The following is a 13,369-nucleotide window of genomic DNA, read 5'->3' as shown; positions in this document are numbered from 1 at the left end:
ATTTTTGTCGGTGGTGGAATTCCTAAATGAGAATTGGGCACTGATTCTGGGTATTAAAGCACTAAATTGCAAAAGGACAGGTTGTACATGTACCTGTACTAGGAGCAGATAGGCAAGTTTTCATAAACAGATGTGCATATCAACAAACAGTTGCACTCTGCTTACTCCTTGTTCCCTCTGGCTGTCTGCCATTGCTTCAATGCATGTTCAGTAGTAACAGTTTCCTGACAAAATGCATATACCTTCTTTTTCCGTCATAGATTAAGAATATTTGGATGTATCTTTACGTGTTTGGAGATCTCAAATTCTCTCAGATCACGTGCTGAGACCTTTGGACTATGTAGATTTGCAAATGGATTGGCAATAAGTGCACTCTGATTGAGGTCTTTTGCTTATGCCCACCATATCAGCTGAGAATGAAAATGACTGTTCCATGGCTGTTCTTGCTAGAGGTGGTCAGCTGCAAATCCTGGATTTTTGTGGCAGGATTTCAGAACTGCCAGGAGGAGTATTACTGTGGCCTGGTTTGAGACGCAGCTTCAATAGGGAAATCGCTGGAGATAGGATTGGGTGGAGGTCCAGGCATGAATCAGGGATGAATCCTGGCTCTGTTGGAGGAAATTGCAAAATGATCCTTGATTCAAAGAAGGCAAGATTTTGCTTAATCTTTTTATAGTTCAGACATTTTAACTGCCTAAGTGCTGTGGGAAAAATTGGTCTCATGGGAAATCAAGTTCGCCATCTTTTATGTCTCTCAAGATGCATAAAACACTGTATCTAGTATATAAATCACTGTACATCAGAATATGCATTCTGACATTTTTGACAAAATTTAGATTACATGAACTGATTACTGAAAGTCACAGAAGACGTCAAGCTAAATTAGGAAATAAACATCACTAGCACAACACTGAATATGATGCAGAAGCTAAGGATTTAAACCTAATAAACCAAAAATTAATTTGAAATGTTGGTGTGCTTGTGGAGATGTTTTGTATTTAACAACCTGCATGAAGATCAATTTTGATAGATGTTCTGTTGACCAAAAAAGGAGAAATCCCAGAGTATTTAATTATTCTCGTTTAGAAATGGCTATTTCAGTTATTATTTCTTTTTAGATTTATTCTAGCTTGTGAAAGTAGTTTAAAAATTATTTTAATGAAATTTTGATTATATACGGTTAGGTTTAATACACAAAAAACTCAGTGTGATTGAACTCTAATTTCCATATATTATTTAGTAAAATCGGAGATATTGAAGTAGGCTTTTATTCTCAGAGACTGGACATTTTTTATAAAAATACCATAACACTGGACCTGTCTGCCACTGACATTATTTACCTGAAAATTAATAGGACCTAGCAGCTCACAGGACTAAAAGAATATAACTGGCCTTGATTCGTCCTTGCCTCTATGTAGAAGCAAGTCAGCTACTAATTCTGCATGGCCAGACAGGAACATTGACCAAGGTCTCCCCTCCCTTTGGCTGCCAGGACACTACAGCCTATTGCAAATAATTTGTTATCTCATCGGTACAGATCCCCTGTTCCAAGCTTCCTTGCCTCTGCTTCCCTTGGGTGCCCCCTTCATCCTGATGTTCATTCTGACCTACCTCATACTCCTTGCAGAAATGTCCATTAGACTTAGAGAGGTAGAGTATAAGCTGTGGAAGTAAAGAGCTGGAGAGAGATTTGGGTTAGTCTATGCCTGTAATGTCGGATGTCATAGAATCATAGAATGGTTTAGGTTGAAAAGGACCTTGAAGATCATCGAGTTCCAACCCCCCTGCCATGGGCAGGGACACCTCCGACTAGACCAGGTTGCCCAGGGCCACGTCCAGCCTGGCCTTGAACACCTCCAGGGATGGGGCCTCAACAACTTTGCTGGGCAACCTGTTCCAGTGCCTCACCACCCTTAAAGTGAAAAATTTCTTCCTAATGTTTAATCTAAACCTGCCCCCTTCCAGTTTATATCCATTCCCCCTTGTCCTGTCACTACATGCCCTAGTAAAAAGTCCTTCCCCAGCTCTCCTGTAGGCCCCCATTAGGTACTGGAAGGCTGCTATAAGATCTCCCTGGAGCCTTCTCTTCTCCAGGCTGAACAGCCCCAACTCTTTCAGCCTCATAGGAGGCTGGACTCCTCTGGAGCAATGCAGGGAAATAGGAAATGAACATAACTGCCTCATAGGAGAGGTGCTCCAGCCCTCTGATCATCTTTGTGGCCCTATTCGGGACCTGCTCCAACACGTCCATGTCTTTCCTATGTTGGGGGCTTCGGCACTCAGCGTGAGATTTTTCCACGTAATTCATGGACACACTCCAACACTCATGGACACACTCTGGACACAGTCCAACAGGTCCATGTCCTTTTTATGTTGGGGACTCCAGAGCTGGATGTAGTACTCCAGGTGGTGTCTCACGAGAGTAGAGGGGCAGAATCACCTCCTTTGACCTCCTGGCCATACTTCTTTTGATGCAGCCCAGGATACTGTTGACTGATGTCGTTGTATAGCTGTAGGTCTCTACAGAAAGGTTGCCTAAAAAAAGAACCATTTTGGCTTTACAAGCACAGAATTCTTTCTTTTGTTGCCTACCAGATACTACATGCTCTAGCTTGTTCCATTTGTCATTTCTAAGGCACATCTTTCTGTAGTGGTTCTCATCTAGTTTTATCTCCTTTCTCCTGTGTGTCTCAGTATTCCTTGGGATCTCACTTTTCTCCTGAACTGTGCTTGCACTCTTGCCTTGGCAGTCACCTGGTTTGGTCCCTTTGCTTGGGTCTCTTGTCCCTTCCCAGGTGTTCCCATGTTTGTGGGAAGGTGGTTCACGTTGAAGTTACGTGAATAACTCTGCTGGACGTTTTCACAAAATCTTTTTGAAAGTTCACATGAAGAATAATGAAATAATGAAAGCAAACAAGTTCTCACATAGTGTTGGCTGAACGCCAGAGTCTGCTTGATCATAAGCTTTGGGTTTTGAAGTTTGACTTTGCTCTGAACTTCACTGACAAGAAACCTTTTTAATATTTGTGGGCACTAATATTTCCAAATATTTCACCTTGTGAAATTCTTATAAACGAAATTGGCATAAACCAACTTGCTGTTATTGGTGAAAGCTGCAAAATTGCAGCATCAGAAGACAGAAACAGTTTTCAACATCCAGCTGTGCTAGTATGGAGTTTGCTTTTTTTTTTTTTGGCATGTTGCTAATTTAGAAATATAGGTCAAATTCTTCTCTCCAATAACCACAGCCTTACTTTCCATCAGTGGAAAGTGTGTGTGTGTGTCTGAGCGGGTCCTTTTACATTCTGTGTCTGCTGATTTATTTTTTTTTTTCTTTTTTTTTTTTTCTATTGTCTGAGACCTGATCTCATGATAGGACCATGCACGCAACACCTCTGGACTCCTCTGGAGCAATGCAGGGAAATAGGAAATGAACATAACTGCAGTTAAAAAGGCTTTTTAGCCCAGCCACAACCTGGAAAAATGTTTTGTTAAGAGATTTGTTGGGAGGGCAGTGACTGACTGGGGGTCTTTAAAAGGTGCTTAACTTTAATGACTTCAGTAAGATGCTCTTATCTTCCATATTCATATGTCCTTAATGCTTTCTTGGGCCAGGGATATTGTTTAATTTAAAAAAAAATATAATTTCTATTATACTTTAACCTAGAACATAAATTACATGTGTAATCTAAAAAATTTGTGAAGGCTTTCTTGTCAGTTCCTCCAATTTATAGCATGGCAAAAAGATGAAGAATGTCCCTTGAGCAACCCATAACCACAAACAGCGATGTAAACTGTTGGTTTAGGAAGCATTGCTTTTGTCCTTTCTGCTTTCTCTTTCACTCTGCCTCCCTGCTGCACTACAATAACGAATTGTGAGTCATGTACTCTCTACTCCTACACAATTCACCATAATCACTTTTTCTCCTATAAGGAAAAAGACAGTTTTTTTAACTCTACATGGACTGCTGGTTTTCTGTCTCTACCTCACTGTTCATTTTTGAGTGGATGGAAAATTGTATTTGGTTCAGCTCTAGCTGGCAATACATAAAAGAGGCTTCAAGGCACTGAGTGTTTTCCAGAAGAGGGAGAAACCCCTCCAGTCCTGCTGAGGTCAGCAGTAATTTGAGACTTGGCTCAAACAGCTGGCAAAATATTCTCTCTCAAGGCATCTTGACTTTGCAGTGTGTTTCCTTAGTAGGTCACAGAAGCCTGCCTTTGCTCTTTCTGGAGATGTTTCAAGACCCATCTGTTCCCTTATCTGCCCCCATCCGTCATGCCCGTGAGCAGGGATCTGAAAGCCATGGTCTCAGCAGGTGCCTAAGGCAGATTCAGATCGTTCCGGGTGGAAGGCAGCACAGGCAGATGTAGCACGAGTGGTGCTCAGGGCTGTTCAGATCCAGGACAGTCACTTTTTATGCAATAGGCCCCAACTTGGCTGGTTCACTAAGGAGCTCTTAAAGTACCTGCTTGAATCCCACATGCCTGGTGTAACATGGAAGCCTGTGGAGCCTCTACTGATGGAGAAGTAGGGAGGTGAATGTGCTTCATATGTATGTTCTTCCTATCAAATGGGTGTGTGTTTTCTGTGTTAAAATTGTGTTTGGAAGGAGAATGGGGGGCACTAGGGCAAAAATGTCTATACTCTTAGCATTCTATTAAAAAGATTTCAATGTTTCTAGGTTGGGGGAAACATTTACAATTCCTTTCTCTCCATCTCCATTTCCCATTGCAATGTCACATCCATTCAGACAACTGTAATGGGATTTGCAGAAGTTCCTAAGTTAAGTCATCAAGCACCATAAATTATAATGGGGTATATGTTTTTCAAAGCTTTAAAAATACCACTACATTTCTTTTCCTTTCCATTTATTTAATGAATAAGATAGGTAGTTTGGACAAGCTTCTGTTTTAAAGACCCGGAATGCCAGGTTCTGAAAACCATCTGTCATTTTCAAGGACTATGTGAAAAATATTTGCTTTTCTGAGGTTGCCTTTTTACATGGTTCATTTCCTATTGGATTCTGAAAAGAAAATCTAGGTGTAAGGAAGAATTTCTTCTTTGGAATACAGTAACCCAAACAACCCTTCTACTTCAGTTGTATTCTGAGAAATGTCTCTGCAAGATGTATTCATATTAATAATATATGTTTCATATCTGTCTTTTCTAGGGCAAAGAATTCATACCTCCACAAAGTGCAGATATTTACAGCACAATACATCTTTTCTTCAAAGGTTTAATGGAAATCCTGATTTTTACATATGCTTATATGTACTTTCATCTGTCTGAAAATTAAGTATAATTAACAGGATCTCTTTTAAATATTTTTATAATATAATTTGGATTTATTCGTGTAATCCTGTAAAATTAAAACTTTAAAACAAGAGTAATTATTTCTTTAATCCTTAAAATATTTTTACTTAAGAAGTTTTTTAATGCTTTGAAGGTAAATCACAAGTGGCCAAAGCCTTGTATGCTATAAATGCATAGATTTGAACTAACTTTATATTCTGGGTTTTGTTGCTCAGCTATGTGCAATTTGATTAAGAATAGTCTTTTTTTTTAAAAACAGTATTCAAAAAAATTAACAGTGGACATGTAGCATTGTATAAAGGTGACATTGCAGAACAGATCAATTCAGTGTATTACATTTCTTTAATAAGCTTTCAGATTGTAAATAATCTTTGTATATTAATGTATTTTCTCAGAGGTTTGGTTTTCAAAAATGTTTCACTCCTAAATCCTAATACTGAAAATACTTATGCATGTGCTTTTGTTTAGCTTTCCTAGCAGCACATCTGGAATAAATCAACATTTTAGTTCAGAGTATGTTTTTGCAGGAACAAAATCATAGTCTTTCCATGATAAAACTCTATTGATGTTAATGTAAGTTCAGGAAGACCAGATAAATCCTATGGCTCACTGATATCTAAATTAATTCAGATTTTTAAAATTGTAACATAAACATAATGTAAACCATGGAGAGGAATAAACCTCTCTCAGCCTAGAAATTCTTTCATTTATTTTGAAGTAAAAATTAGCAGGACAAATCCTTTTGATCCATTAGATGTAATTTTTTTTTTTTTTAAATAAAGGACAATAGGTCAAACTCCTAAGTGTGTCCAGAACCACAAATCCGTATGTGTGTACCTGAGTGCATTGTGTCTGTGTATGTTTCTATGGACCTGATTAGGTGTGGCTGGCTGTGCATGCATGCACAAAGTATCATACAACATATCCACCATAGTCCTTGGCTGAGAAGTACAGAATAAAGAAATGTTTCAAGTATGATTTCTTCCTTTACAGGATGCTTCTTTGGAAGAGTGGAGAAGCCAACCAAGCTAACTGACTAAATATAGTAATAATAAAATAAACTGTAATTGACCACTTCAGCTGTTAACATTTTTTGCAAGAAAACACAACCATTGGAAAAATACAATTGGAAAAAAAATATGGTTTGTAAGCATGGAACAAAATATAAAACAATAATCCATTTATATATTTTTGACTAGCAACTTTAGCCCTTTCTAAGGGGATGGGACTCTACAGCACATGGTGCAGAGTGCAGGTGATAAAACTGTCCAAAAGTGGTGCCCAGCCTGGTATTTTTGAAGGCTTGGCTTTAAAGAGTTATAAATCCATTTTTGTTCTGCTCACCGCTTAAAACTGTGTGTAAATTCTGTGTGAGAATGGTGGTTAGGTTGTACCTGATGTTCACAGTATGTACCCTGATTTTACTTACAGTTGTTAATATTTCCTATACTTTAGTGCCTTTGTAGCCTTGCCAAATGAGAAATTATGATCTGATTGAATGAGACGCTGTGCAAACATACAGCAGAGCAGAATTATTTTACAATATTTAAGTAATATTCAGTCATCTTTAGGTAGCATCCTGATGAAGTAAATAGTAAACACACACAAAAAAGCTCTTAAAGGTAAATGAAGGAAATGCCCTTATACAAATAGTTATGAACGATAAGCAACAAATCTGAATCCTGTTGGATATCCTGCAATTGACTTCAGCCGAATTGAAATTATAGCTGTTGTTTCTTTGGAAAATTTAGTCAGATTAACTGAGACCTTATAGTAAGTATAGGTGCTGAAGGTGTTAAAGTGTCTGTTTTATTTTTTTTTTAAAAAAAAAAAGGTCATCTTTACCCAGTTTTGCATATTTGGGGAGGATGTCAGTGATGTTCGGGAGCTATCTGCAACCTGTATTTGTGTTATGCTAGGGCAGAAATCTTCTGATGACTGCTTTTATGCACAACATGAAAACGACAGAGTCTGGCTGATTCTTGGGGCTTGCTTATGGAATGAAAGCAAATCCTCTTTAGATCCTCTTGAAACGTAGAATTTTTGGGAAAACGTTGTTTTGGAAAAATCCTTCTTTTAGAATTATGGGTTAAAGGTTCATGTGGTATTTCTGTTAGAAGTTTTATATTAAGCAGAGTTCTCATTTATTCTCCTCTTCAAATTATTCTCATGTTCAAATAATCTAAGTCTTTAGGGGGGAAAAAAAATAATCTGTTGAAGAGCTTCATTGGAACAGGTCTGGATGCTTCTCACCAGAGTAAGGCAGCAGGATTGTCAGAGAAAGCGTGGTGTTTCTGCTCTGCTCTGTCCTGGAGGCTGTAGGGGAGCCTCCTGGTTGGGAGGTTGGGAAATTTACAGAGCTCACTGGAAACTTCTTCAGTACTGTCTCAGTCAGCTTGTACAGGAAAAAATACTTTACATTCTGAGCACTAGTTTATAATCTTTACCGTCAAAAGAGTACTTCAAGTAAGGTCACTTTACTCCTTTACTCATTGGATTTCTTTTATCTTTCCTCTTTTTTTTTTTTTCCTGCTTCTATCATTCACTGTCGTTTTGCCAGCAATTTAGGATTCATTAATTTTTCTTTTGTTCCCAGCTGTTCTTTTTTTGCTCCACAGTTTTGCACTTTTAATAAACCAGAACTTCTTAAGTCTTTATTAATTTTTTTTTATTTTTGCTTTTTGCTCTATCAGTTTTCTGTAAAAAACTATTCCTTTCCCCCCGTCAGTTTCTTTTTTTTTTCCTCTTATTTGCCTGAACCTTGTTACAAGGACCTAGATTCCTCTCTATGTTTATTGAAATTATGCCTTGGTAAAACAGCCTCAGTCAGTTCACACAGAGGGAATAAAACCCATTTTGCTTTTTCTTGGTTATCCATTTCAGTTCCCAGGTTCCTATTTTCTTTTCGGCGTGAGCTGATTCTGTCTGTATAGGTAGAATTGTTGTATTCAGACACACATGAATGTTGTGGCATCTTAAGGCCTGTTTCCCAGTGTGGACTCAAGTCCTGGATTCAGCCCTGGAAATTAATTGAAGTGTGAACCTGAATCTGCATTTCCTGATGCAGGTACAACCTGAGTGTTGAAGTGGCACAAAACTAACATAAGGATGCCCACTTCTATCACAAAGCAGCAGGTAAATTACTAAATTAAAAAAACCAATCTATTTGCACCTCCAGAAATTATTTAAGTCTTAGGAAGGGTAGTCCTGTTCCTTTCAAAATGTTGGTTTTGTTTTTTTTTTCCTGTCCAAGGAAGGGGACAAGGAAGTGTTGAGTACCACATTACTGCTGTCCTTTAGTGTCTTTTTAATGACTTCTTTTTATGGCATACATTTTTTCCCTGTTTCATGCACCACTGATTGCAATACATTTGAAATACACCAAAAGCAGCTGTTCTCTTTAAATAATTTCTTGGGTTAAATGTAATAAGCAAGAGGTATCTAAAAATAAATTAAAAAAAAAAAATTTTCAACTCGTGGCCGTGCTTCAGAAAATATCTCCTGACTCTGCAAGAATTAGTCTTCCAAAAATTGATGTGTCTTCTTTCTAGTCTCCTCTGTGTGAATCTAAGTTGAGGAAGTCACTGGTGTGGTGTCCAGAGCCTTTTCTCCAGCTTTTTTAGCTCTGCCTCAGCAGAGAATTCCTGTCAGCCTTGAATTTCTTTGATGCATTGTGACAAATGCTGCCTTGCTGTGTTTTCGGTCCCTGCTGGAGTCTCCATGGGATTAGAGATCACGTGCTGCTTTAGTTTAATGTTCTTGACCTTTTTCAGATGATTGACACTGCTGAATGATTACAGCAAAGCAGCAATTATCCACTAGCTGTGTTATGCTCATTTCAAGGAGAAAATAAATGTTATTTGAGATGAGTAATCTGGACACTGTCTTTCTGCTGAGTAAATGTAGGAGACCTGCCTGTAGTGAGTCATGATTCCTTTCCCGTTTGTTCTGTTTTGTGGTACTTTCTGTGCATTTCCCCTGTGCTCTCTCCCTTCTAAATGCTTTACTGTGCTCTGATCCTGTTAGCTAAGAGAGCTAAATCTTTTGGGTTTTATCAGCAACATAAAATTCCTTAGGCTCAAAGATGGTGGCAGGCATGGAACTGTGTACCTTCTTATGCGTTTTAAAAAATAAAATAGATGAAATGAAAGCACCCTAAGCTACCAGCAGTGTATTTATGATGTGAGCACATGAAGTTGCGTATGGATTTGTTTTTTCAGTTGCTACTTTTTTTTTTTTTTTTTTAACTTTTCCCTTCAGTGAGTTTCCCACAAGAATTCTGTCAAGGTTTGGCTCATAAATAGCAATGAGTTTTGTAAAGTTCCTGTACACACAAAGCAAACAGCAACTTTACCAAATGTTCAGTGCAAAGAGATCCATGTGTCTCTTCATGTTACTGTTTTAGAAGACATTTTACAGAACACCTGTCTGGCTTTAATGAAAGTTCACACGCAGAGATACAAATTTGAAGAAAAAAAATCAATAATCTGGCACTGCATATTAAGGACTTCAATACTGGGATTTTGCCCTGTATGAAGGGGTTCTATATCTGTGACACATCATCATTATTATTGTAATCAATAATGTTACAACTATTAATATTAGAATAATCAGTATTATACAATTATGCATTTATAATAATTATTATACCATTAATACTATCATGGTTATTAATATTGTGTTGCCACAGCCCCTTTTTAAAAGGTAGCTTTTTTTTTTTTTAACTGTAGGCCATCGAACATTGTTCATTGGAGTTCATGTGCCACTGGGTGGAAGAAAAAGTCACCGACGCCATAGGCACCGCGGACATAAACACAGAAAGAGAGACAGAGAGCGAGATTCAGGATTAGAAGATGGAAGAGAGTCTCCTCCTTTTGGTAAGATAAATTTTATTTTTGCATAGAATTTTTAATTATAAACATCAGTATAATTGTGCATGCTCTGTCCTGTTTTGGCTTGGACATGATTAGCAATGGGGTTTTGGAGAACCCACCAGAGCCTCTGTAGTCTCTGCTGGAGCGCCAAGATTTGTACTTCTGATGAAGGGCAGCAGCCAGTGGCAGTCAATACATGAGAGACCTCAGTAGTTTCTACCACTGTAGGAGACTGTCCAGGAGGGTTCTCATAATGGTAGACTGCCACCACCACTGAGAGGGATGAGTGTTTTATGGCACCAGTTGCCCTCCGTGAAGGCTCTGGAGTATTTGCCCCTAAAACATAACACAGAGGAGCTGTGATTCTTTACAATTAGTTTTGTAATAAAGTTGATGTAACTGAAGCTGCAGTGTTATATCGAATGTGAACGACAATCCAGACTTTGCTTGCCTCTTTCCTTACGTGACCCTGTAATATGCCATTGTGAGATGAATCTGCTAACTGAGGACTTGAAAGCAAACACGAAAAAATACATTTCACTAAATGAACCTGATACAAAACTCTTAAAATTCTCAAATTTTTAAAATAAAAAACATTACAAAGAACAGAAAGAGGTAGTCATGAATAAATTAGTCAAGCTTTGTCTCAAAACATGAGAATATTTGCTGTTCAAAAATGAAAAGCGCATTAGCTGAAATGTCCAAGGCTGTAGTAAGTGTTGAAAATATAATGGAGGCATGTATAGAAAACAATTTGTCAGTGTGCAACAGAAGAATGTTTTTAAATCATTAGCGAAATGTGCCAATGTAATTTCGGGTTACAGAATACTAATTATAAGACTTTCTTTTAATCTGAAGTTTGTATTATGTATGTAGAAAGCTTTGGAGCAAGTAGATTATAACTGCTGACAGTTAAGTATATTGTAAAGAGCTTAAAATACTCAAATCTTTCACAATGAATTATACTGGGAATGAAACAAAGTCAAGACTTTTTCAAACTTAGTAGATATGAGTTATGTTTTGAAGATTGAACAGTGAAGAAAAAATTGGCTCTGGTGGTTCTGTCTGGAATGTATTTCAAATGTACAAAGACCCAATACTTTATTGAAACTGGTTTCTTGGAAAACAACAAAGTTCATAAATTATTAAAATAGTTTTCAAAAAGAATATGCATATATACATATAATGAGAGATTAAAAAGAAACAATTGAAAGTTACGTTAGCCAAGAAGTGAGATGTCTTAAACTATGAAGCAGTGTCTTCTGTTGAGTCGTCTGGTTTTATTTAAGTGCCAGTATGTGACACATTTTGGCTGAGAACCTAGCTTTGATCTTTCAACTTCTGGAGACCTAGGCTTGTGTCCTTCCTAATGTCAAAAGTGAAAAAAAACCCAGAAATTGTCTGTCTGAATCTGTCCTTAATAGTCTTCGACAGTTGTGCATACAATAAAACGCACTGTTCAAAGAAATTCTGCGTTTAGTGAAAATCAGCTTATGTTCAAGATTGCTCTAAGAGTGGAATAGCAGTAATATGAAAAAGATAGTTTTGAAGTGCATTTGTAAGTTGGTAAATCTGAAAATTATACAGTGACGGAAGGGTTAAGCACAGTCAGAGTAGGCAGACAAAATTATACAGGGATTAATTGTAGTCTATATCCGCATCCTCGCATTTACTATGGATTTTCCTTACAGGAGTTTCAGACAGGCTGTGCTGCCTGGGGAGAAGCATTGCCTTTAGAGAGAATATAAGCATAGTTTTTTCTATGCTTCATTTGCACGAGGAAGCAACAGATACTTCCCGCACTAAATCTGAATCCGCTAAACCTCCATAATGCTTCTTACTCTCATTCCCCATGACCACAAGGTTTCAACAGTACCCAGAGGCTGAAGGAAGTTGCAAGGAAGACAAATGTGCTTCCTGCTCTTGATGCATAACTTAAAATGAGGGACTGTGCTACCTAAGAGAGCACATCCAAAATCGTCCCTTACTTTATGAATCATTCTGATTTAATTGAACACGCAGAAATGCTTAGCTCCCTTTCACCATATACCCCTCCTAATGCATTTCTGCCGAATAGTAGGAGGCTGTATTCATGGGAACTGGGGGCGAGGAGGGGAAAGAAAAAACATTTCAACGAGCAGGTGCAAGAAGAAAGATAGAGAAAATAAGCACTGTGAGACGAGCTGATAGAACACAGTGCTCTGAAGTAAGTCAGAAAAATACATTAGGATTTTTATGATGCCAGAGCATAAATTAGGAGTGTTTTGAAGCAGTGAAGTATGAAAGGAGGTATAATAAAAGCCAAAGATGCAACAACTGAATAATAGAGATGCTGGAACAAGTAAAGACCTGAAACACTCAGACGTGAAGTGCTCCAGACTGCTCAGTTAACCAAGCATGGGATGAAGCATTATTTTTTGTCATAAGTTATAATGGTATAATTTATAACTTCATCTGTGAAGTACCATTACGTGCAGATCTTGCTGTGCTATCACTGCTTCAGGGAGCTGTGCAGTGCACATAGGGCTGTGGGGCTGTGCAGGCCCCACTCAGAGTGGACAGGTTCCTATTCAGTGAAAAACAATTTCGTAAATGGTTTTCTTTGTATCAACATGGGTAGAAAACACCTGTATTCAGTGTAATGCCCATGGCTGTAAGCTTCCTGGTAATCCCTTTGAATCCTGCCTGGGAAAGCTGTACCAGCTACTTTCTGAGGGAATGTTTCTGCAGAGAATAGATTTTTTAGAATATTCTGATGGCAGCTCATAAGCTTTTTTTTTTTTTTTTTAAATCTCCTACTGTCAGTTTTCAAAAATAACCTGAGTGTTCTCAGTGTGTGGATTCAGAGCTTGTAGACAAATAATATGTAGAATATGTAGTTAGTGGAATAAAAAGAGGTAGAGTCCAGTCATTTGGGGTCACAGATCAATTGCTTGGGTTTTATTTTTGTTTTCCCCACACCTGATTCTTGCTGTTAGTCTGTTGCCTCTTGATGAGATGAGGTTGTACAAGATGTTTCCATTTTGCCATAATGATGTGCCTTTGAATTGCATAATTTGCAGATTACATGGCTTGCTCATGGAGAGGCTTTTTTAGGTAGTAAAAATGGTATGCTAAGTGATTTCAAGATCTAGATTTCCTCCATCTTGCCTTATAATTTTTTGGAAGAAAGGGAGAAATC

General features: G+C 37.9%; 1 protein-coding gene across 2 annotated transcripts in view; it reads left to right on the top strand.

Moving 5' to 3' along the window:
• The window catches only part of SLC4A10 (solute carrier family 4, sodium bicarbonate transporter, member 10), a 127,767-nt gene that overhangs the window by 31,862 nt on the left and 82,536 nt on the right, over nucleotides 1–13,369 (top strand). For both annotated transcript variants that reach the window (XM_009894617.1, XM_009894618.1), the window contains one exon: nucleotides 10,045–10,191. In XM_009894617.1, the coding sequence (XP_009892919.1) occupies nucleotides 10,045–10,191 (147 nt within the window). The remainder of the gene's footprint in view (nucleotides 1–10,044; nucleotides 10,192–13,369) is intronic.

Source organism: Charadrius vociferus, unplaced genomic scaffold (assembly GCF_000708025.1).
Source record: "Charadrius vociferus isolate BGI_N301 unplaced genomic scaffold, ASM70802v2 scaffold161, whole genome shotgun sequence".
NCBI lineage: Eukaryota > Metazoa > Chordata > Aves > Charadriiformes > Charadriidae > Charadrius > Charadrius vociferus.
The sequence above is the reverse complement of the archived record's forward strand: the minus strand, read 5'-3'. Positions and strand labels throughout refer to the sequence as shown.